Below are 25,725 nucleotides of genomic sequence, written 5' to 3'. Positions count from 1 at the left end.
GTCGTCTCTCTGCTCTGCAGTTTATCATCTACGGCTGCTACTATGCTGTCATATCGCTGCTCTTTTTGATCCGAGGAACCTACACCGCCTGTGTGAACAAACCCTGTCTCCGGCACACGGAAGCCAAGGAACCTGAGTGTGTGGAGGAGGTGATTGCTGCAGAGCGTCTCTGACCTGTGTCAGTGCCCGACAGGTTTTTGGAAGATTGGAACTAATTTACCTTAAACAGCTGCAAATTAACTAACGAGAGCTTGTAAATATGCTTTTCTTAAACACTACAAACTGTAACATTAAACGTTTATACACTGAAAAGCAAACATTTATGTGTTGTGTATTTTTGCTATCTGCAACCCAGACAGGAAGACAAACAACACAATAAAACAGTTACTTCTGATTGGTATTAAAGTCCAGAGTTTTGGGCGCTTACGTTTAATTTATCAAAGTTTTATCTCAGCTTGTGCTCGAGTGTCACCAAGATTGTGTTGCTCTTTGACCAGGTTGCTGATTAACAAAATGCCTAGAGAGTTGTGAGGTATTTTTCCCCCATCACACACTTACACATGAAACAGGAAAGCCAACATGGAGGCAGTGAAGAAGTGGAGATCAGACTGGAAGTATCCCACTATTCTGCTTTGCATTTATGGATTCTTCAGCACAGTTAAACCACTGGAGCCTTTTCTCATCCCATTTTTGACAGGACCAGATAAGAATCTGACAACTGAGCAGGTATATATGACATATGCTAGAAAGGCTATAGTGTAATTCAATCAAAACAGACTTAGAAAAGAAATTATTTTCAGTTTTTCGGTCCTTATGGTGAAAAAGTTGGTAACTTTCTCTTTTGTACATGCTGCAATTACAAATAACCACACACACATGCACACACAAGCTGGTGATTCATAGCAGAGAGATAACCGGCATCTTTAAAAAAATAAAAATAAAAAATCTAAGTGATAGAAATCCAATCAAGATTCTGAAACCTTTAATCATTTGCTATAAAGTCATGCATTTCCTGCCTTTGATGAGTTTTTCCCTGACAGGTCAACAATCAAATTTTCCCAGTGTGGACATACTCCTATCTGTCCGTACTAGTGCCGGTGTTCCTTCTCACTGACTGGCTGCGTTACATGCCTGTAGTGGTGTTTCAGTGTGTTATGCTCTTCATCACCACAGCACTGCTGCTGTGGACAGCAAGTGTGCCAGCCATGCAGGCTACGCAGTTCTTTTACGGAGTCGTGACAGCCAGCGACATAGCCTACTTCTCCTACATTTACAGGTCATGTAGTACATCTCACAGATTTGGATTTTTAGCATTGCTCATGGGAGACTTGACATTTTGAATATGCTCTTTATTACAGTGTAATAGATTTGAAGAGATACCGGAAGGCCACCTCTTACAGCCGCAGTGTCCAGCTCCTGGGGTATACAGTGGGCTCCGTGTTGGGTCAGCTGCTTGTCAGCTTCGACCTCATGTCATACAACAACATCCTGGTGTTCACTCTGGTTCTCACTGCCATCGCTCTCCTCACTTCCTTCTTCTTGCCAGTGCCACAGAAGAGCATGTTCTTTCATCAAAGACGTGGGAGACAGACTGCAGCAGAACAGTCAAACACAATAAATGCATCACTGGAAAATGGAGGAGGTGAAATGGTGGAGAGTGGAGAAGGAGAGCCTGATGCTGAGAAGCTTGAGGAATCTATCGTTACGCAGAGTTGCGGCCAAGTCCTCCTCCAGCTGTGGAGGGATTTCCGCCACTGCTATTCCTCTAGACAGCTGCTCTACTGGTCTGTGTGGTGGGCAATGGCTACCTGTGGGTATAACCAGACTGTCAACTATGTGCAGGTCAGTTATGAAGGCAGCATAAACAAAAATGTGAGCTGTAAAAGCATCTGAATCACTGCAGCAATCCAAATTGCTACTGGGGGCTGCTTTACGATGGGTTTACCTGCAGTGAACAAGTAGTGCCTTGTAGTTGCTGAAGCCTTCTCTTGTGTTAATAAAAGGCATTTTAGATATATATTTTAAACAGAAATAATTAAACACACACATATCCTTGAACAACTTAATGATACCCACACCATACTGCGCAGGTGCTGTGGGAGCATGTGCAGCCTTCTCAGAACTTCAGCATTTACAACGGAGGCGTGGAGGCAGTCTCAAACCTCTTAAGTAAGCAACATTAGATGGCATTTCCCCCCCTCCCTAAATCAAATGGAAGTTATCAGGGACACATAAGATTTCTCAGTACCTAATCAGCTGTCCTAATTTGTCTTATCCCACGTGTACATGCTTTCCAGGTGCAGCCACTGCCTACGGGATAGGCTTTACTGAGGTAAGATGGGAGCAGTGGGGAGAGCTGGCCCTGGGTGGTTTCTCTGGACTGAGTGCAGCTTCACTGTTCCTCATGACTTTCACTGGCAACATTTGGGTCTGCTACAGCGGTTACGTCGTTTTCAAGTCACTGTACATGATGCTGATAACTATAGCAATGTAAGAGTGTCAAGTCACATCAGGGTTATACTTTACCACAGTTTAGTTTGATTTTTATTGCAGATATAAGAGCAAAAAAGCTAAAAAAAAATAAAAAAATAAAAAAACCCTCCCCAACCTTTAGATTAAGACAAATTCTATGCTTGCAGGTATCAGATTGCAGCTGATCTCTCAATGGAAAGATATGCACTAGTCTTTGGGGCAAATACCTTTGGAGCACTGGCTCTACAGACGATTATCACGTCTGTTGTAGTTGACAGTAGAGGGCTAGGCCTGGCCATCATTCCCCAGGTAAGCCATCAGATCACAAAATATGTACAGCAGCACTGTTTATTTGTCCATTAGCGTCATTAACCTTTTAAACATGTACTCTTCTTTGCAGTTCACCGTGTATTCCAGCTACTTCTTGGTTATCTCTGTTGTTTTTTTACTTCGGGGTCTGTTCAGTATTTGGAGAGCACAAAGAAGCAGAAAAGAGACAATTCCTCCAGACAAAGATGAAACTCCAGGCAGCGAAGAACACAGATTCTGAACACGTATAGAGCGTTATAGTGTATCACTTATGGTTTCCCATCCCTAAATTGACCTCACATTAGTTCATAAGTAGCAGAAAAAAAGTCTTTAAATTACTTACTTCAACATGATGAATAGAAATCATTTTTTTGTACAAAAACAATAAAAGAATGTTTCACACATTCATATAAATGAATGCTTTGGTCGTTTCTTTTTACTTAAAATTCATTTTAATATATATACTGTATATATTTACACCTTAACTTAAACTTTTTTAATACACAATGCAAGTAAGTGGTTTTCAGTTCATCAGCCATTTCTTCTGACTGTCATTTGAAGTGTTGCAACTCTGTCAGCAGGGCGGAGACAACAGAGAAACGAGCCCCCCACCCCACCCATCCCTGATGTAGCATTCAGTCCTCCTCCTAACCCTAACCCCACCTTGACAACAGAATATATTCATTTCCTTAGTGAGAACAGTTTATCTAAAAGGGTCCTGCACAAATAGTTTGGTTCTTTACAAATACAGTAACTGGCAGTACCCATTAGCTTTTCAAAGCAACAGTTCTGTCTTAGCAAATTCTGTGTGTTAGATACAAATACTGATATGCACAAAGAGCTAATTTCCTAAAAGAAAAAAAATGTACAGAATTGCAGCATAATGAATGGGATATACTGTATGCAATAACTTAGTTTTCAACCAGTTCGATTATACATTGTGGCTCAGTAGAGGCCAGGCTAGTTCACAGGTTAAATAAAGGGGAGGGCATCGACCTCCCCCTCTGCACACACCATCACTGTTTTGTAGCCTTCGACAGTGTCAGCACGACTGTGTCGCATATTGTTCCATTTATGACAAACCGCGATAGAAAATACAAATTCTTACAAACATTGTGTTTTTAAAGCTACTTGTGAAACAAAAACAGTGCAATAGATGCAAGCGTGCCAGTTGTTGACCCTGTAGTGCAGCTGACATGATGGACCGCTATAAGAAGGGGTTTGTGGAAGAGCCTCCAGCTGGATACTGCGCAGGTGGACCCGCACCCTAGAACGAAAAAGGGAAGCACGCATTTAGACTATGTACTAAGGTTCTTGTCCAGTGTTAACTGAGAAGAAAGTATGCTAGCTATATGGCTGTTCACCAGAGCAATGAGCTGGTTATTCAAAAAACAAAAAACAAAAACCAAAGCCATCCCTCACAATAAAATCTACACAAAGAACTGAAGTCTCTTTATTTATTTTTGTGTCAAACACAGATCAAAAGTGCTGTGCAAAAGTCTCGAGCCACCTCGTAGTATTTTATTCTATTGCATATAGTTTTTTTTATTCTTTTTATCTTCTCCTATACCTTTTTTCTTTCATTTGTGTTGTTCTAACTTTGCACTGTCTACTTTCTGAAACTTTGCACTGTCTACTTTCTGCTGTGACACAACAAATTTCCCATGTGTGGGACTAATAAAGCTTTATCTTATCTATCTTATCAACAGGTGCAGGAGGTTATTCAAATGTGAAACACTTTTCCTGTGACACACAGGAAAATACAGCATGAGTCAACAACTGTTTGTACAGGTTCTAATATACCAAAGTCAAAATTTTGTATCACCACCTTTATTCTTCAACACAGACTAAACCCTCTTTGGCAGCTCTCTAGTAATTACGTTAACTAGTCATGAGGAATAGTTCTCCAGGCTTCTTGAAGGACATTCAAAGCTCTTCTTTGGATGTCGGCTGACTTTTGTTCTGTTTTCTGTCAAGATGATTCCACACTACTTCAATAATGTTATGGCCCGGGCTCTGAGGAGGCCAATCCATGACTGATAGTGTTCCACTGCGTGGTTTTCCATTCAGATTTGCTTTTGGCAGTGTGTTTAGGATCATTGTCATGGTGACAAATATAGCAGCAAAGTGGTTCAGAAGGTCCTGAGTTCGACTCCACTATCTGTGTGGAGTAGAGCTAGGCGATAGAACGATAACGATATGTATCGCGATATAACTTTGACTCGATAGAGAAATTAAGCTATCGCGATAGACCTCGCCGCTCTTGTCCTCAAAAAAAAAAAAAAAAAAAAAAAAAAAGGTCAGCCAATCCAAATTAAGTAGCGCAGAGCCGAACCAATCACAGCCGCAGCATCACGTCGCGTGACTTGTTACGTACAGCACAAGTGCCAAGCCGCACGTGTGTTTGTTTGGGAAGCAGCCAGCGCATAATGGAGGAAATGAGTGTGCCGACTAGAAAAATCAACCGAGCGTGACCGAAGAGAAAACAGATGATGGTTCCAATGCCGGAGAGATTGTCGAACGGAAGAGCCATAGAAGTTCCGTAGTTTGAAGGTATTTCGGCTATTTCAAGTCTGACAAAAACAGAGTAGCGTGCACTGTAAATGTGCCGAAAGCAAGTCTGGAAATACAATAAACTGGTGCATGCGTCACACTGTGCGCCACGTTATTGTTTCGGTGAAATGAATTTCTACAATACTGTTACTGTTAATTCTACTCTCTGCAGTGTTTAAATGCTTACATATACACACAGTTACTGTCCCTCCACACATACGACTCGGTTCTGCTTCTATGCCCCAGCTTTGTTTACTTTTTCCCACCGAGGCTTCTAGACTTCTGATTGGCCAACATTTCTGCACGGTTAGGAATCTAGCGCCACCTGCTGCTTTGGCATGTTCATAGCAGCGTTTTCCTTCATTTCTGCCTTTATGTGTGGACGGGATTATTTTTTAAAACGAAAACGGAAAATCTCCGTTTTCAAAAATACCCGTGTACGTGTGGACGTAGCCTCAGTCTCTGACTGGAAGCGCTAATTCGTCATTCGGCTTTTGTCAGACTAAAGTAAATGTTAAAATTGTTTGAAAAGCTCAGCTATACAACAAGGAGAGATTGAGAATTTCCTTTTAGTTCTCAGTTTATTTGATATTGACAAAAGTTAGTCAGTTTTGTCTGTTCTTCTGTAAAACAAACTAAGATTTATTTTTAGAATTAATATTTTGTTTCTAAGTGGAATTGACAATTTAGTCTGTTTTGTTTGTTCTATTTTGAAACTTAAACGCTTTAGTGGCTGCCTTTTGTGTAGTTTGCAATATTTGCCTTTATTTATCTGAAAAAGTCTCATGTTCCTTAAGTACATCTACCCTGTTGAACTTATTATGGGAAATAAATATTTAAATAAAAACAAGCTGCTGATTATTTCACATTTTACTTGTGAGCAACGGCACATCTAAATCTTACAAATATAGTTATTTGGCTTATATCGTGATAGATATCGTTATCGCCTGAAATGAAAAAAACATATCGTGATATGAAAAAATCTCATATCGCCCAGCTCTAGTGTGGAGTTTGCATATTCTCCCCATGTTTGCATGAGTTATTGGTGTGAGTGTGAATGGTTGTCTCTCCATGTTAGCCCTGTAAAAGCCTGGCTGCCTCTCACGGGTAGCCGGGGTAGGCTCCAGTCTCCACAGTGTCTTACAGATGTCTGTATACACAGTGGAACCCTCTCCTGACGTTTTTTGAACATACTGCTTCCTGAAGAATGGCTTCTTGTCGGCCACCCTTCCACTAAGACTATTTCTGATGGATCAACTGAAGCGTCAAATGATGAGGGTCAGCTCTCATGTCTTGTGTCAGCTCTTGTTGGATTTTAAAAAAAAAAAGAAAGAAAAAAACTTTATTTATGTTTTTGTCCTAACACATACCATTTTATGTCTATCAAACTATGTTTTTATTGGCATTTTTCAACTAAATAATCTGTTCTGGTTCATTTCCAAGTTGTCTGCTATGTGTAGAAACACTGGGTCATGCATTGAGTTAGTCACCTTTTTTATACTTGAATGATTGACAGGTCAAGTGGCTTAAACAAACATCTGAAAATGTTCAGGCACAAGAACTGAACTGAAAACGCCAGGCTGCTTAGAAGCAAGATATTACAGTGGCTTGCAAAAGTATTCGGCCCCCTTGAACTTTCCCACATTTTGTCACATTACAGCCACAAACATTAATCAATTTTATTGGAATTCCACATGAAAGACCAATACAAAGTGGTGTACAAGTGAGAAGTGGAACAAAAATCATACATGATTCCAAACATTTTTTACAAATAAATAACTGCAAAGTGGGGTGTGTGTAATTATTCAGCCCCCTTTGGGGGGCAACAATGGAATGGTCTAAAACAAAACATATCCATGTGTTAGAACGGCCCAAAGTCCAGGTCTAAATCCAATCGAGAACCTCTGGCAAGATCTGAAAACTGCTGTTCACAAACGCTGTCCATCTAATCTGACTGAGCTGGAGCTGTTTTGCAAAGAAGAATGGGCAAGGATTTCAGTCTCTAGATATGCAAAGCTGGTAGAGATATACCCTAAAAGACTGGCTGATGTAATTGCAGCAAAATGTGGTTCTACAAAGTGTTGACTCAGGGGGCTGAATATTTACGCACACCCCACTTTTCAGTTATTTATTTGTGAAAAATGTTTGGAATCATACATGATTTTTGTTCCACTTCTCACGTGTACACCACTTTGTATTGGTCTTTCATGTGGAATTCCAATAAAATTGATTCATGTTTGTGGGGGCCGAATACAAGCCACTGTAAGAAATGAAAGATGAGTTAAGATTTTTGCACAGTACTGATCCAGGAGACTATAGCACATAGCCACCAGACTAACCAGAAAAGGGTTGCTAGAGACCATAGGTCCTGCCATTGCCTGCCCAAAAGGAGTTGCAACAGACTTGGCCTGGCCGAAGGCTGGAAATCCTCCACCTGAAAGACATAATGTGATTTCAAGTGTTACATGATGGACATGGATCTCTCTCTCTCTCATTTATCTATCTAGCTTGCTCTATATTATTTTCATATAGCTATAAATATAATTAAAACAATAATAACAATAATAATAATATTACCAAATCAAATAAGACCTCTTCCGTCAGGGTTAATTGAGTGAACCAAATATTACATGAAGAAAAATTTTATAGACGACCACTTGACAACTACAGCTCAAATCTCACCATAGCCATTATTGTCTACATGACACACACCGTTGGGTTGCTGGGGATAGGCGGGAGGCTGAGGGAAGGGAGCCTGACCAGGAAAGGGTTGCTGGAACGTTCCACTAAAGCTGGTGGGGAGGTTGAAGGCTGCAGTATTCCCAAATCCAGCTGGCATACTCATGGAGCCTGTGCCAAATGGTGCTGCAAAATAGCAGAACAGCAACATTTAGGAACCAACAAAAGCTCAACACATAATAGGCAAAATTTGGTTTGATCTATTGCTGCGATTCTGTAACCCAGTGTGACTCGTTTTGGGCAAAAACGTCTACAATTCAGTATTGTGTGTCGTGCTGGGATTGTCAGAATCTCAGTTTTGTTTCGTTTTTTTATTTGGCTAGTTTAAACACATGCAATAAGAGTGTCTGCACACAAGCTGTAGAAAAAAGAAAAGAGGGAGTCAGAATCAGACATCAGTAAGTAGGGATGGGTACCGGTATCCGGTGCCATGATGGCACCGGTTCTGACATAAACGGTAGTAACCAGACCGAAAAGCAGCGCACATTTCAGTGCTTTATTTCGGTGCTTTTTTTCCTGAGATGTGATACACTTTGAATTCTAGCCAATCATTTTACGTTTCCAAGGATAGTAGGCGGGTCCAGGTACATACGTTATTTTAGAGCAGAGCTACAGAGTAAAAATGCCCAAGGCGAAGCGGTCAAAAGTCTGGCTGTACTTCACAGCAAAATATGCAAACGCAGCAGCCTGCAACAAGTGCTTTAAGCTGATACTGTGATACTGTCAAAGGAGGTAACATCTCAAATCTGATGAAACACCTGGCGACGTATAGTGTTTTTTTAAACGCCGAGAAATGCGCTGTATTTGATAGCTTGCTGCGAGACCTCACATCGAGCGCATCTACTGCGGGTGGGTTGCCTGTTATCGGACCCGGAGTTAGCAATATCCCCCAAAAACCCGAAGAGGAGAGTCCTGGCCCCTAGCCCTGCCAGTGTAGCAGAAATGATGAGGATGATGATGACAGTAGCAGCTGTTCTGCTCTGCGTGAGTAGCTTAATGTTGTTGGTGTGTAATTTATGTTGAGAAGGCTAACCACGTTATTAAATTAATGCATGTAAGGTGAACTAACAACACGTCGTAGTTACATGCAGCTGTCTTCTTGTTTGATGGCAGATACTCCCTTCACTCTGGCCAAAAAGGCTAAAATGACCAAAGAAAAAGTGGAAAACAGTTAAACATGAGAGGTTTTGGACAAAGTTTGTGTTTTTTTCCCATTGTTTAAGCACTGCTTCCAGCCAAGAGTGATACCATATATGCCCTATAGCTGCAGAAAAGGCTAACACTGTTATCTTTTTACAAAAAAAAAACAAAACAAAAAAAACAAACAGCTGAACATGAGAGATTTTTGACCAATTTTGTGTTCTCCATTCTTTAAGCACCGGTTTGAGCACCATTTAAGCATCAGCACCGTTTCAAAAGTACCGGTTTGGCACCGGTATCGGATAAAACCTAAACGATACCCATCCCTATCAGTAAGTTTAGTGTCAGTGTCTGATCTCTGGTGAACACACAGGAGCAACAGCTGGGATCAAAATGTGTCAGACAGCCAGCTAAAAACCAAGCAATTCTATCAGTGATTTAAGAAAAACAAAAGAAAACACCCACACACACAGTTTACAGCTGATAAAGTGATACAGGCTTCATTCATTCATTGAATGAAGCATATCTGGTAATTAGCGTGATTAATAACTCAGGGTGTAAGTTTTTGTTTAATGAACAATAAAGTTTAATATTTCCCCTTTAATTCTTTAACCGAGAAGAGGACCATGCTGCAGAAACCACAGATATTTGGGAAACATGAATCCATCCTCAAACCTATCGTTATTAGTCATTTCTCATTCAGCTTCACTCTGTTCCTCTGTGATGAAATGGTAACTGGATTATTGGACTATTTCAGTGGTGCCGTGTTTACGTCTTTCGAGATTTTCCTCAGTGACAGCTAAAATCATTCACTGGCAGAGCAAAGCACATGAGAGCAAAGGGGAAGCAGTTAGCACAAACAAACCTACCAAAGGTGGGAGGATACCCATGCCAATGAAGAACCCTCATCAAGCCTGTCCAGCACGCCAAGGACAATAAGACAGACAACTGAATCTAAAAATTCTTCACCATACCGATTTATTTTTAAAATCAATCTCTGCACACCAGTAAATGGCAACACTTCTCTTGCTAACCAGTTCCATAGTGAATTGTAGTTTTCAATCTTTTTGCCCTCCTCCACTTTCCTGTTGCTTTTTCTGTGTTTGGCACTGTCAGAGATATAATCACTTCTGAGGTAGCACAGGCAAAGGTTGCCACTTCCAATGTGCAAAAAAAGACAGCTTTTAATACACTAACTTTATGACTGAACAAGTGCATTTAATTTCTATACACACTGTTAAACTGAACTACTAAACTAAGTGAGTAAGCAGGGTGTTAAGTGAGTAAGGTGATTCTCAAAACACACACAGACACAGCCAACAAAAACAAACCTGCTGCAGCTGCAACAGTTGCTGCTCTGCCATTGCACTGGAATGGGTTGGTTGGAGCTGCTGCTGGGACAACACCAGGAGCTACAAATGGATTGGTTGGGTGTGCTGATGGGAAAAACAGCATCAAATTAACATTAATTAGCATGAAGTCCTAAGCAGAAGAATACATTAAACATTTTTCTTTTTTAAAGATAGCTTATAGAGGGTGTTTTGACAGTTCCACGTCAATGTCCTTTATACATCACAACAAACTAATTAACTAATGTTAATGAAACAAAAATAAATTCTTGACCATACTAGGCTGATTCTTGCCAAATTAAGTTTTAAGTTATGATAAAGTTATGATGCTTTAAGAATCATCATTTAAGTACGCAAGTTGTACAAAATGAAACTGCCAAATCTCTTGGTGATTGTCTCAGTTTCCTCAACCTCACTCTAAAATTATTTAGAAATGTAAAACATGAACAATTACTAACAACCGTGTCAATTTTGTGAACATTGTTACCATAACAAATCAGAGACGTGTTTAAGTTCACTTACCTCCAAAACCCTGAGCCATGCTGGGCACAGCCTGCTGTATTTGTGCTGTTGACACCCCCGTCTCTGAGCCAAACACACTCCTGTAGTGACACACCGTTAGCACATAAGTTTAGGAAAGGATGCAAAAAGAAAGGTACTCTGTGGCCTTTTCCTAACTGTATTCTGGAACACTGATCATCAGAATGAAGAAAAAAGATTTGTCTGATTTATGTTGGTTTGTGCAGTCTCTTACCCTTGTGAGGTGCTGGTGGTATTGTAAACAATGGTGGCAGGTGCTGAGGTGCTGAAGACTGTATCAAGCTCAGCTAGAGCAGCATAGCGGTCTCCACCTGCTGGCTGTTTCTGAGGCAAACCACCCACTCCTGCTGCTGCTGCTGCTGAGCTCACCCCACCAGGAATACCACCTCCTAGAATAGAAGTACATAAAAGGAAAGCCAGGTTCAATTTACCTCAGTTCACTTAATGCAGAAGAAAATGCTGTTAAACTTTCAAAGAGGTCCGGAGATAGCTGCCATACTGAACCTAATAGGGAATAAATGTTAGGTCATTAGGAAGTGCATATTTTCTAGGCCAAAAATACATATTTATATGAGAAAAACCAGCTCAGTACAATTCACAGATACTCAAACACCAAACTTCTAATAATGTGGTATTAAAATGCTTCAGTCAAACCTAGATGTATAGCATTCACAGAAGTGAGGAGGCATTTCAGTCATGTCCAGTTGCCTTTTTGCAGCTGGTTCAGTAACATTGAGGTATAGACAATCGTGATCAGAAGTTTACATTCCCTGTAAGAATTAATGTCCTGGCAATTTGGGGATTTTGAGCATTTCTTTGTCATTGTTCTAAGAAGCAGGATTGTTCAAAGTCCAAGGAAGTCAGTGAAGATACGAGTATTGGTCAATTCAATGGCTGCTCTCAAACAAATTCTTTTTATGCTGGCAAAGAGGCCAGAAACTACCAGTTACAGTCAATCATCAGTAACGAGAAGTTAAAAGGTTTTGGCCTTGTCAAGTTAAAAGATTATAGAACCTTTAGCACTGCTTATTAAAAGATTTAAGTGAATGTACGCATATATTTGAGTCCATATTTATGATTTTGATCCTAAATGAATTAGATAACCTCCCAAACGAATTAAAACGTGTGCAATTTTTTTAAGTCATTAGTCTAAAAGCCCAAAATTACCTTGACATTCATGCCCACGATGAGTGTATGTAAACTTCTGACCTCTACTGCAAGTATAAATTGCTAGAAAATGTAAACCAGCCCTTTTTTAGAGACTGCCTATCCCTGCCAGGAGAAGAAAACTTATAGGGACTTAAATCTATGCGCCTAATTAAACCTAGTTTTCAGTTTGTATTTTTGTTTTTCAGTCATTCTCTAGCCCTACAATGGACATCTATGAAACAGGCTAGGCATGAAGGGTTTACCTGGCTCTGTTTCGGCAGAGCTAAATATGTTATCCAGGTCAGCCAGGGCTGCGTATTTATCGGCAGAAATGTTAGTACTCTGTACAACGTCTCTGCCAGCTCCTGTGGAGTTACTCTGGGAGGAGGAACTGAAGGATCCAAAGTCAGCACTACACGATTTGGGGAAGTTCTCAAAATTTGCAAAACTGGCGATTGCTAGTCCCCCTGAGGCGCTACCTGTATGAAAGAGAGAGATTAAAGAGTCATAAGGGGGACTGTAATTGTTGGTTTTGAGAAACAACAAAACAGGATGGAGAGGGAGAGAAGAAGCTGCATGAAGGGTAAACTTGGGAGTCAGGCTGGTAAAGGGACACCTTCTAAAGGATAGATAGCAACATCTGTCCTTTGTTACACTGCACTATGCTGGCTTTTCATTAGCCTATGAACCAAAAGAGCACACACAATTAGCACTTATATGTGTTAGAGGCTGAGCATGTGCAGGGCAGCAATTTTCTTGTGTAACTCCAATACTTCCGACTTCACCACGATACTGTGGAGAAAGGAAGTTAAAGACAAAACTCATCAAAATGTATTCACTGAGAGATAGAAAACAAGTTGCTATCTCCCAAAAAAATCTCTTTAATATGCCAACAACCCTGCAGATTTTACTGAGCGCTGTAATATCAACACGATCACACTCAAGCAGGTCTAAACGTGTTAGAGCAAAACGAAACATTAATCTCTTAATGTTTACCTATTTTCTGCAACAGACTGCAAAATAATCACTCTGGACATCTTTATGCAACTAATTCAACACGCCATGTCAATGCTTGGAAACCCTCAGTTCACACATTCCTGCATATTACAGAGAAAAATTGAGGTTTTGCTACAGAGCAGTAATTTCCAAATTGCAGCACATGAAGAGCAGATTTGTATGGAGCCCATTAAAAGCAAACACAGAATAATAAATTATTTTGGACACCGAGGTAAAACAATCAGAGCTAACTGGGACGCAGCACAGTTGTTGTGACCCTAAGGGGGAGAGAAGGCAATTTTTAGTAATGACACCGATACCGCTGCATTTTAATCAGCAGTTCATTGCTTTCTATGAAATATTGGTTATTTAATGAGTTTTAGGTCAGGGACACTAAAGGAGTCCGAGTTTAAAGGCATCCCACATTACAGTTTACAAAAAATAGATTCTAGGGTAAAAGCTTTTGTAGAAGTAATTTTTGCATAAAAATCTAGAGGCTAAGCACATTAAAAAAAATATTATTATTGCTTGAGGGGAAAATATGCATCTCCTCTTATCATCTCTTTTCATGTTGCCTTGTTGGATTTTTATACACTTTGGTCTATTTTGCACAGTAGGTCATATTAATCATTGCAACAATCAAAGATTAGTAGACTTATGTTTAACCACTGAGCTTTATCAGCTGTTAATTTTAGTATAAATGGACCAAAAAAAAACAAACAAAAAACAACATAGTGAGACACACACACACACACACACACACACACACACACACACACACACACACACACACACACACACACAGAGAGGATTGGGATCACAATGACTACACATACAAGATGGGTGAGAGAGTGAAAGCTGTTATGAGGGCAAGCGCAGAGAGACTTACTGTGTGAACACTGGAGAGGCAGAGCAGTGGCAAACTCACCCATACTGCGGCTGGATGAGAGCACAGTGAACGCTTGCAGCCACAAATCAAAGAGGGAGGCAGAAATGGGGTAATGAGCAATGTAAGATGGCAGAGAAATCAAAGAAAAGATGTCAGGTAACCCAGAGGTAAACATTATGAAGTGCTAAATCAAAGCAAATCAAATACTGCTAAAGCAAAGGATAAAAAAAAAAAAAAAAAAACAAAAACCCAAAACAAAAAACAAGTAAGACAGATTTGACAGCTGAAGGCAGACAGTGCAAGGCAGTCAGTATCTGTGAGAAAGCCACTTAAAAATGTTTCCAATAAAAATAAACACTAAGGAGGCCGCTTCACACAGAGTCAATATGCACCTCCAGCAGAGGGCACTGTAGTACAACATTTTCCTGACAGGAAGTGAAGTTTGTGGCAGTAACTACTGTTCAAATAAGAGTATGTGACTTATGAGTCAAAGTGCTGAAAATAAGCCAGAGGATGTGTCAATAAGCTGCCAATGTATTTTTGAAACACTGTAGGAGAGAGAGAGAGAAAGCTTTGGCTAACAACGCATGTATTGATTAGCGCTCATCTATTGCACAACACCAGCATTAATTTAGAACCTCAAAAGTACGCAACAATGTTAGTTTCTCAGACATGTGGCTAAGCTGTATGAAGCTTGTGTATGCCCAAAGCAAAGTTTACAGTAAATGTCTCTAGTGAGGTACAGTGGATAATCTCCTGAACACAGTACTTCACGTCTTAGTCTCTTTTACTCTCTTTTAAACAGGATCATCTGAAAACCGTACAACTCTCTGGTGTAAAGAAATGTTTACATTTGAACAAAAAAATGAATGAACACTACACATATGTAAAGGTTTGGGAACAGAGGTGATACAACAGTTTAAATAAACCAACAAATGATGATGTGAGAGAAATTTTGACTACCATTGAGGTGTGTGTGTGACTAAATTATTTGTCTATGTAAATTTTTACATGTCTGCCTGTGTACATAAAGCAAACCTGTTCCTCTGTGTTATTGACTTAGTTGTGTTATTTGTCCAGTAAAACCAGCTTGCTCTACCTGTATTTGGGGGTTGAAATGGTGCTTGGGGTGCAGAGGGAAAACCACCTGTCGACCCAGAAGTGTTCCCGAATGCATCAAAATTAGCAAAGTCTGCCTCTCCTTTGGTATTCTGTGCCACTTGAAGTTGTGTAGAGGTGTTGTACAGACAAACAGATGGAGGAAAAAAAAAGTGAGGGGAAAAAATGGATTAATGAATGAATGCATACAATATCCAAAGACATGAATGACTGCAAAACAAATACAATGGGTTAAACACTACTAATAAAATACAATGGGTGATGTGTTAAATGTGAGGAATAATCAGAGTAGTAGAGCAGTGCAACTTAAAATGCGTAGCAGCTTATATACCTCGACATTCACTATTTCCCAGTAACACCCAAGAGTCCTTCATGTGCACACCCAAATATAAAGCAGGACTTGTGTGCTTAGCACTACACACATTAATTTTAACACACCTGTGTGCATGTTTTTTAGGTGTGTTAACGCCACTTTAGTTCTTGCATTAAGGATGAATCTTAAAGGCTCTGAGGGAGAAATGAGAGGACATTATCCTCAATTGAAAGCAAATGCTAACAGCCACATGTTACAAGTACTAGTAACCATGGCAATTTGTCTGTCTGATGCAATTTTATAATATATTTTGATACAATCCAAGAGCACATCATGACTCCTGATGTATAGCAAATTCACATCTTCTCCAAACTGGTGGCATCCTGATCCCATCTAATGTAGTAAATACACCACCTCTGGAGAAGTGCCCACCCCACATCCAATATCTATAAACGCAGTTATTTATTGGTAAGAGATTGGTAATTGGGGCTTTTTTTGTTGTTTATTGTGGATTATATGTGCTGAGGACTTCTATCTTCATGTACATTGTACATGCCCAGGGAAATTAGATACTGGTGTGACCTTCTTGAAAAGGCAGTTTAACCAACTCTAGTTGGGATCTCCATCAGAGACAACTTGCTGGCTACGCTATGCCATGCACATTTCAATAGTGAAACTTGAAAACACTGGTTGAAGCAAACCTTGCCTACAAGTGTTTTAAAGTGGTAACTACATTACTTACTGCAACTAACAAAAACATGAGTGTTATTGGTCTGTTGCTTACTTGTGTGGCTGTTGAAGTGTGCAAAGTTAGCAAAACTGGAGCTGGCGCCTGCATTCATGTTGGGCGGGGCAGCAAAGATGTCACCACCCAAGTCACTGAGGAGGTCATATTTCTTGTCATGGAGCTGCTGCTGCTGGGTTTGTCCACGGCTCACTACAGGAGACTGGTGACGACAAGAGATGCATTTGAAAAAAATTTAATAAATAACTAAACCGGTATAAATGAGCTCCTAAACAGCCTTCATGCAAATTAATAAAGAGGAGATAATAGGCCACGTGAAAAAACAGACTGTGGTGACACTGTCTCATTAGCGATGAAAGATGAACCTTATCTCAGTGGGCAAATTTGGTCATTTATCATAAACAAGATGAATATGCTTTTGTCTTTAAAGACATGGCTTCTTAATACTGCTGTGAAACAATTCACAGTCTAATCCTGGACTGCACCTGTTGTCAATAAATCTGTCATTGCATTTGTGCGAAGAGTCGTTATTTTCTTTGTATCTATGAGATACTTTTTAATTAGCAAATCACTTAGCAAATTAAGTCCAATGTAAACATGTCAGTAAAGCATTTAGGGATGTGTGTGTAAATGGATTACTAAGTAACTGTGGTAGTGTTGAACCACAGAGCATTCAGCAACGTAAACAAGGTCATCAACTGGTAGCATCGTTTCCGCTAAAGCCCATCATAAGGTTTCATTTTAACATCGGCAACAATGCTGAGTGTTAACTGTCGATTGATAACCCAGTTCAAAGCTGAAAGTGTAACAGCGTAAATATTCACACCATTGTAAAGACCAACCTGAGGGGAGAATATGTAGTAACAACTACATATTTTCACCTCAACCCTGCTAGATGTGGCATATATGGCACACTGAACAAGAACCGGTTTATGCTGTCCAACATATGTGTTAATCATATGATGACTTGTGTGCATGTGTGTACACTATGCAAGTCTCACCTGATTTGGTGGGGTGTGCTTGTTGAGGTGTAGAGACGGTGCCGACTCCCCCAGCAGGGACTTGAGTGGTCTAACCTCTGGGGTGCTGCTGGTGCTGCTGTTTGAGGAGCCAGAGATGGAGGCATGGACTGACGCCACTACCTTGGCCTGCTCAGGAGGCACGTACCTTGGAAGCAATCAACAATTTATGCATTACTTACACTAAAATAAATAAATAAAATAAAAAATAAATAAATAAATAAATAGTGTTAGTTTTAAACTACCATTTATAAGAGTGAGACACTACAAGTTGTGTGTGCGCACAACAGAGCAGACCACGTGAATGCCTGTCTGCAGCAAACCTAGCATGTTCAAACATGCACTAGTCATTGCTCTCATTTTGATCATATTTCAGACTAAACACTAGATGGATGAGTTGATGTTTTGTAACAACATCCATGCTTACCCAATTCACACTTTGGGTGTATCAAATTTGTCATAACAAAATGCAGAGGATAAATAAAAATCTTACAAGAAGCCGTTAAAGATGCATCACAGTTTGTTGGTTGTTTTCTTTTATCTTTTAAATCACTGAGTGATCAGCGACAATCAGTGACTAACTTTTAAACTTAAAACAGTAATCATTTGGCTAGTTCTTATTTCACAAACACCAATGACAATTTTATTCAGAGTCAAAAAAGAAGCTCTAGAACATCTAGAAAAAGCTCATACATATTTCAGTTGATTAAAGCCTATAACTTCATGGAGCAATTAAGTCTTGCATATAGAGCAGCTTTACTGTAATGACCTAGATTCTGTACATCTCAAGAGGGGTATTTGGTGGCTTGCTAGAGGCTAACTGCTATGAGGCACATGTGAAACATTCCAAGCCAGAGAGAGAGGGAGAAAAACAAAAAAAAACCTTTGCACAATGCACACTGACAAAGATCTTTTCTCAGCAAGCTTATGATACTGACATACCATCTCTTTTTCTCATATTTATCTTGTAGGAACTCCTTGACTTTCTGTGGTTCTCTGAAGTCTGGTACTGAAGAGGTTCTGTCATCATAAAGACCAAGCCAGATCTGTTTACAAACCTGAGAACACACAGAGTTAGAGAAAGGGATTTTTGGAGGAAACGGCACACACACGCACAGAGCTTTGCCATCAGTCATTATTAGTAATGAAATTGTTCCAATAAAGGAAAAATAGACAAGCAAATAAAAAGACAAGCCACATGTAAGATAAAGTTGCAGAGTAAAGAAAAAACAAAACAGAAAACCCCCTCTGACAGATAAAGGGGTTGCGAACCTCTGCCCTGGTGTGAACCTTTGCAGCAATAAGTACAAAAAAGCATTTCTGTCTTGGGATAAAATTCCACATTGGAGTGGTGGAATTTTATCCCATGCTTTGAACACATTTGACTCTGGGATGAGGGTGGAATTCTTCACGTGGACCACGTGCTTTAGGCTATTCCATTTTAGTTTGCTCAAGTTCAGGACTTTCCAAAACAAGCTATTCCAAAAGATCCACTTTATTTTTCTGTAAAAATATTGGAGAACAAACATGTTTGGTGTACATATTGCCTTAAATAAATTGCAAAATAATATATTTTATGCATCTTAGACTGCAGTGGTCTTATTTCTGTTTCCAGACACAGTGACCTCATTATAACAGCACGGTAGTGGCTCTCTGGGGGAACCAGAAGACTCCCGGTCATCATACAGTTCAAGACAGTAAAGCTGTAGTAGGTCTAACTTCAGGATGAGCCTTGGGGCGGTGCATCATTATTAAGGACCACCACAATGACAACCCGGCAAATGAGCCAAAAAGAAAGAAACAATGACATGGGGACGGCTGGTGCAAGCTGAATAGTCACAACTGGACTTTCAGGATGTCTAGAAGTAGATCAGTTGTGGATGGCATTGTTCTCCTGGATAAAACATAATAAAAACAAACAAAACAAAAACTCTGTGCTGATATGAGTTACCAACTATACTTGGGCAGCTATTAATATTATCTAGGTGTTGTCAAAATAAATACTTTGTGAGAAAAACACTGCTTTAAACAGGAAAACACTGGGACTGGGCACCAATTTATGACCAACAGTTTATAACATTATTTCCCATATAGACTTTAGTTGGGTAAGCCACCAGCCACATAAATTAAATCCTCCTTCGGCTCAGTGTTTGTCAAGTGCGCTCTATGAAGACAGAAAGGTAACTTACAGGCAGTATTTATAGACCAGCCTTCAAGCGTATATGCATCAGCTCCAACCTTGAGTCTCCTTCATGTCTGCTTTCCATGCCACTTTGCCACATCCTTTAATAGACTGTCCTTCGTGGGTGGCACTGCACTATTTCGTACTCTGTTTACTCGAAATATCTCGTCCCTTCGGTATTTTGCACAGTGCAACTGGTCGATTGTTTATACTTCTCATAAGTAAATAGGTGCCAGTATAATGCATGAAATTCTTGACCTGTCTATTCAATAAAAGTGTGACACAACACCTGTATTAAACTGACAAAACATTTGCCTTACAACAATTTTTGTTGTCGGAAAGTAGCATGCACTTTTTAATCTAGAGTTTGTTTTATAAAACTTTCTACCGCAGTAAAATGATAATAGTCCGCATGAATTTCAAGCGTGCCTATCAAGCATATGTGCAACAGGCTACTTAAATACAAACACTAAAGCAGAACTTTCACAACAGACACAGCCCATTTCAAGATTTTTAGAGGCTGACTTTATGCCAACCTGTCTATTAAATATTGAATAGACAAGGACAAACAATGATGGCTCAACCAAAAGCTAATCTAACTAGTCAGAAAGGAAAGCAGTGGGAAGGTTGACCTCGGGCTTAATTTCTAACTTTATTAATTGACAGGGCCGAATTGCCGTTCCTACCTCATTGCCATGTTTCTGTAAGAACTCTATTTCCTGTTGCGTGAAGGTTGTCATGGAGATGGACTTGACTCTGTGGGGTGGATTCAGTCCTCGTCTATGGAAAAATAGAAACAAGGGTCAATTTAATTTGAAGACAACATACATGAAAACCTCATCTTGATACACTCCAGAGCCCACCTCTCAGGATGGGACCATTTAATTAGCTGAATGGTTGCTGGTGTGTGTGTGTGTGTGTGTGTGTGTGTGTGTGTGTGTGTGTGTGTGTGTGTGTGTGTGTGTGTGTGTGTGTGTGTGTGTGTGTGTGTGTGTGTGTGTGTGTGAGAGAGAGAGAGAGAGAGAGAGAGAGAGAGAGACTTAGGACAAGTGAGTAACTGAGGATAAGAAGTCATGATTATAGAGAGAAATGAAAGAGACAAATAATGACAGAGAGACATACTGACAGAAAAAGAAAGGGAGTACAATAACCAGAGGAAGTGGGTGAAACTCTCTTCACTTACACTGACTGAACTGAGACTGTCCAAACATTAAAAGAATGAACAATCTTCCTTAATATAGAAACTTCAATTATGGAGTAACACCCATTAGACCACACAAGCCTGGCTCACTTTCCTTAGAAGGTCACACAGTCAATGCCACAATGGCCCAAATTAAAAATGCCTGGTTATGGTAGGAGTTGAAAAGAGCAATCATTTGTCTATTATTAAGCTCCAGGCCTGATTGTCTGAGCACGTTTTCCTCGAATCGCTTACAGGTGAAAACTGATGTCGTGCTGACTGGCACGGTCACCACCTGTTTTTGTGAGAAGGTGACCACAGAACATTTACCATGCGTGAAGACCACTTTAACTGCGAGTTAACAAAAGTACTTGTCAACACATAAAACATATTGAAATAAATAAATAAATCTTCAATTCTATAAAAAAGGATCTGTGCTTCTAGTTGCTTACATTAACCTTTGCTGTTAACCAGTCTTCAGAAAGTAACTAAAATTATAAATTGGACTGCAACTTCAAATGCCTTTAAAAGCAGAGAAAGTGGTGAGCAGTGAGTAAACTCAAACAGCCATCATCAGCAAATATCATTAGGATAGCCATTACACTGTGCCAACAGTGGCCACAGGCATCTTTTCCTTCCGTTTCCCTTTGCAGCCATCAGCATGTCAGGAGCACAACAGATACACTCGCTTATGGACATGGATAGTGGATTTAATCAGCCATAACACAGATGTGTTAAAGGAAGCATTCCGACAGCACTCAAAGCCCCATTATACAATAGACGTATTTACAGGTATGGTGGACAGATATAAATGATTAAAACAGCTTTTATCAACCTCAGTTTTAATCTCAAACACAGTAACATGCTACAGAGACATAATGACATGGTATTAACATTTAGGAACACACAATTAAAGCAAAGTTAGTTTTTTGATTGTGGATAATATACAAAGAACTCTTAATTCAAGTGTTTTTAAATACTTGAACTCCTGCTTTATCATCTACAAGAACTACCAAGAGTTTTGCATGTTTCCCCTGCATCTTTATAACAAGAAAAGTTTTGTATGAAGTTTACAAACTGAAGAAGTCACTTGGATAAGTGACGAAATGTTTCTGCCACTGAAAACGCTACGTCCAGGTGAACAGGATCAACTTTCTGTGGCTTACAAACACGATGTTATACACAGAGCAGTCAGATGCTGAAGGCATTGAAATACTAGACGGGCCTGTTAAATTATTCACTGCTGTTACCTCTAACAGAACTTGTTGTCATTAAACCTTTTTCTCAATACATCCGTCAGTCAGTGGATTGACTTTAATCAAAAAAAACATTCACTGCTATCTGGTACAGAGTACAGAAGCTACAGTTTAGCTAATTCGTGCTGTTTGTGAACACCCAAAAGACCTGTCGGTTCACATTTAAGAACATAATGATCTAAAAGAAATAACATAATTTTATGTCAATGTGGAAAAGATTGCATGAAAATGTGTGGGGGTTTTGCTTTCCCTTCATACAAATGCTGAGACTGCCACGTACATGACTAATGTTTAAGCAGTGCACTTTTAGTTTTTAATCATTTACTAGTGCTTTGTGTTAGGCTTACAAAAATATACACACGGACCAATCACAGCAGAACCACGTCACACTAAAGTAGAAGGACATTACAAATCCCTAAAACAGAGTATTAAAAACTAAAATGGTCCCCTGATACTGCACTGTAGAGAGGAACGGACAAAAACAAAAAACGAATTGTTTTTAAACTGGATAAGTTTTTCCAGCTCCCTGAGGAAGATAAGTGACCAAATTCTAGTCTTACGAAGATTAAACTAGGTCAGATAGAGGGAGAGGTTTCCAGAGCCCTTGAGGTCTAAATATTATATCAACGTCTTAGCAGTGTGGTCCCATTGAGGAGTTCTAATTCTGAAAATGTCATTTTTGTTACTTCTATAAATTTTAAAATTTATATTAAGGTGACTTTTTCAGGAGAATTAAATTGCAGTAACAATCAGTAGCTGCACAGTATAAAGGAACTGCTTTTATCACAACGTGTCAGAGAACAGTACCACATATTGCACTGTAAAATAATCATGAACTAGTCCCTATTGCACTAGTTCAGAGATGGGAACTCGGCTCATTTGCATACTGCAACTGCCTCAGGGTAAGAGAAACTGGCAACACAAAGTCTCCAAAGAGAGGAAAGTCCACACACTTCATTTCACTGCTTTAGATCCCTGCAAAAAACGATATTTTAGTCTTTTAACAGTACTGTTATTAAGCGTCTCATACAACAGAAAATACCCATTCCTAATTTAGTGACTTACTAATTTAGTCACCCCATCCCTGTTTCACAGATTCCACACCATTGTTGAGAAATCAAATGTCAGGGTTATATTAGAGTCATTTCTGGTAACTAGCCATTGATCAGATCATGTATCAGCACATTTGGTGTCTGTGACACCTTCCCAACTCTGATTACTCAGGAACACATAGGTCAAGTGGGGTTACTTCCCGTCATGAGCAAATCTCTAGTAAGACATCGATTGGCGTTCCTCCTGGGAAAGGCTCCACCATCATGAGGAATGTGTTTATATAGCAAATTCCAACCCCACCCTTTAAACAACTACAGCTACGGGAGGAAGAAGGTTATTAAGAAGTAAGTTGTTGTGAACTCTCCATCACTCCAGAGAAAGTCAACAGTGTTAATCTTAAAAGAAAAAGGAATTAAAAAGCCACCTGTAATGTTGGATGAGTTTGCTTTGGTTTATTTGGACAAAATAAAGAAAACACGATGGTTATTCAGAAAATTGGCATAATAAGCCAAGACAGTGATTGAAATTATCAAGTCTGCGCATGAATTTTAACTACTCATAATTCCAACGTGACCTCACAGCCACTTCCTGTTGCTCACATACACAACATCACATGCTGCTGATGTAGCAGCACAGTGGGGCCACACCACTTCCTGAACCTAAAAATCAGATCAAGCTTCCTGCGCATATCATACAGACATCTATGCTTTCAGCCCCACACTCTTCCAACAGAAAGATTTTCCTTGAATGTGACCTTTATCTAACCAAAAGTCAGCGAGAAAGACAAAAAAGAAAGGATATAAGGTTTAGAACAGAGATCTCAAGCTAAAAAAAAATGAACTTAATTAGCTCTTATTACAGGATTTAAAGCAATAGGGCAAGCACATGGGAAATACACAGCGGCGTCCCCACAGAAACACCCACTGGTGGCGGTAAACAAAGGGAAAGTATCAGCCAGCATGTAATTTATCTAATGCTCACCAAAGCTAAGCTACATTAACTCAAACCTGGTCAGTGGGCATTTACTAAGCAATAAAAACCTTACCTTTTACCTACAACATTTTTAGAATGATAATTATTCATGAACAGAAAATGGCAAGGTGATCTGTATAAAAGGTGCATGCAGATCTAATTCAAGTATTTGTGTCTTTATGGGTGATGATGATAGCACTTATAATTTATTTTAGCATTTCATGTGTGTGTTGTTTCTCAGTGAACTACATGTCAGTGCAGTCTGAAAGGTCGATTACTGCAGAGTATTGAGAATGATTAGTGCAACACGGGCAGTGAGAGGGAAACACTTCCTCCATGTTGTACATCTTTTGCCCCATTTACCACTAAACTGATGTAAAACTGAGTGACGAAGTGATTTGTTATTATTGCATTAAACCATTTTCTTTCTGAATGTATCCAGCATCATACAACATGCAAGAAGGAAATATGACAGCTGAGCTGAGACGTATGTGTGTGTGTGTGGCAAAATAAGAAGAAGCGGAGTGCTCCACTAATCCCAAGCTAAAAAAAAAATGCTTATCACACAACTGCACAAAGATTTTAATAAAAAAAAAATTACAAATAAAACCCTCCACTCTGCTACAATGAAACTACAATGCTTGTGAATGCATGGGCTTCAGAGCCGTCGTAGGAGGTAAACTGCAGATACACGGAGAGAAAAAAAGCTTTTGATCAACTGCGTTGTCAGCTCTAATTCGAGCTGCGATGTTATGCCAGAGGATAAATAATTCGAAAACACAAAATAGATGAGTGAACTTCGCACAATTGATAACAGATTTTACATTTATCTCAGTCGCGCCTTAAGATAACACGACTTTCGCTCTGCCAAGTGTCGACCATCACGTTTGCAGCGAAAATGCGGTTAAGTGACTCAAACATATGGCTCCACAGGGCGGACCGGCTCAGTTACTAGGTGGTGCTTCCTAACGTTACCGGCAGCTGGAAGCAGCAGCAGCTGGCTTATCTGTGGACCTAGCTTGCAAGTGTCAGATAAGTTCACTTGCTAACACTGGATGCTAACGTTAGCTAGCATCTCGGCTGGTTGGTGCGCTCGCCTGACACCTCTATGCACCCCGCCCAACGCACCACACTGCAATGTCAAAACAGCTAAACTCACACTACCTCCGTCTTTTCTAGTTCCCCATCTGACGGTAGCTAGTGCTACTATTTGACTAACTGGCTGGGTTTACCCCGTGTAGCCGAAGCGCATTAATATCGTGTGCGCCATGTCTAAGCTAAGGTCACTGTGCAACTTAATACTTACAGGATGCCAGAGCAGGAGGTACAGACGAAGGAACCCACAGTCATGTTGGCGTAGGTCGGGCCTCGCTGGTCGCAGTCAAAGCACTTTCTGTTGGGAGGCAAACTCGTCATTTCTCTCAGCATCTTCAGGTGTTTCTCCTCCTGTTTTCTCTTCGCACTCGCCGCCATGGTAAAGAATCTATAGCGGGGGTTGAATAAAACCGTGAGAGACGGAAAGCTAGCTAGCTAAAACTAAAAGAGCTGTGCTTTCTTCTTTTTAATGGTTGTCGACTCGTAAAGACAGAGTGAATCGCTAGGTGGGTCTGTTGTCAGGGCGGCCTCGCGTCTCCTCGAACAAGGAGTTTTCAGGCGATGGACCTGGCGCTAGCTAACGGGACAAGAGCTATGCTGCCATCTACTTCCGCCTTCGCTTAAATCCCGTTATGCAGCCACAGCGAGTCTTCAT

The 25,725-nt window shown here is 40.0% G+C and overlaps 2 protein-coding genes across 13 annotated transcripts; one reads left to right on the top strand and one right to left on the bottom strand.

The window, feature by feature from the left end:
• Positions 1-444: 444 nt before the first annotated feature.
• slc19a3a (solute carrier family 19 member 3a) lies at positions 445-3,186 on the top strand. Its single transcript, XM_026192318.2, is given in 8 exon segments — positions 445-726; positions 1,041-1,276; positions 1,359-1,842; positions 2,091-2,169; positions 2,298-2,490; positions 2,640-2,781; positions 2,873-2,938; positions 2,941-3,186. Coding segments are annotated over 8 exon segments (1,398 nt in total). The 5' UTR covers positions 445-579; the 3' UTR covers positions 2,992-3,186.
• Positions 3,187-3,210: 24 nt separating this feature from the next.
• Positions 3,211-25,688, bottom strand: agfg1a (ArfGAP with FG repeats 1a). Of its 12 annotated transcripts, none has more exons than XM_026192308.2 (15): positions 25,282-25,688; positions 20,201-20,294; positions 18,275-18,390; positions 17,315-17,480; positions 16,353-16,515; positions 15,694-15,762; positions 15,236-15,355; positions 14,137-14,208; positions 12,515-12,730; positions 11,317-11,491; positions 11,085-11,164; positions 10,545-10,649; positions 8,017-8,199; positions 7,674-7,768; positions 3,211-4,048 (listed from the first exon to the last, which is right to left on the bottom strand). In XM_026192308.2, exons 1-15 carry the CDS (start codon positions 25,446-25,448, stop codon positions 3,989-3,991), a joined length of 1,881 nt encoding a protein of 626 aa, XP_026048093.1. In that variant the 5' UTR covers positions 25,449-25,688; the 3' UTR covers positions 3,211-3,988. The 12 variants fall into 12 exon arrangements, with proteins under 12 accessions (XP_026048093.1, XP_026048095.1, XP_026048096.1 ...); XM_026192310.2 differs by having other exon boundaries at positions 8,047-8,199; XM_026192311.2 differs by having other exon boundaries at positions 14,176-14,208.
• Positions 25,689-25,725: the final 37 nt, after the last annotated feature.

This window comes from Astatotilapia calliptera, chromosome 14 (genome assembly GCF_964374335.1).
Source record: "Astatotilapia calliptera chromosome 14, fAstCal68.1, whole genome shotgun sequence".
Taxonomy (NCBI): Eukaryota; Metazoa; Chordata; class Actinopteri; order Cichliformes; family Cichlidae; genus Astatotilapia; species Astatotilapia calliptera.
The sequence above is the reverse complement of the archived record's forward strand: the minus strand, read 5'-3'. Positions and strand labels throughout refer to the sequence as shown.

Excerpts from the sequence above, each read along its gene's own strand:
- agfg1a (XM_026192308.2), bottom strand. The coding sequence starts at position 25,448 with ATGGCGGCGAGTGCGAAGAGAAAACAGGAGGAGAAACACCTGAAGATG. Across the intron at positions 18,391-20,200 it reads TACAGAAACATGGCAATGAG|GTTTGTAAACAGATCTGGCT; the intron begins GTAGGAACGGCA and ends GTGTGTTCTCAG. Across the intron at positions 15,763-16,352 it reads ACACTTCAACAGCCACACAA|AGCCTTTAAGATTCATCCTT; the intron begins GTAAGCAACAGA and ends TTTCTCCCTCAG.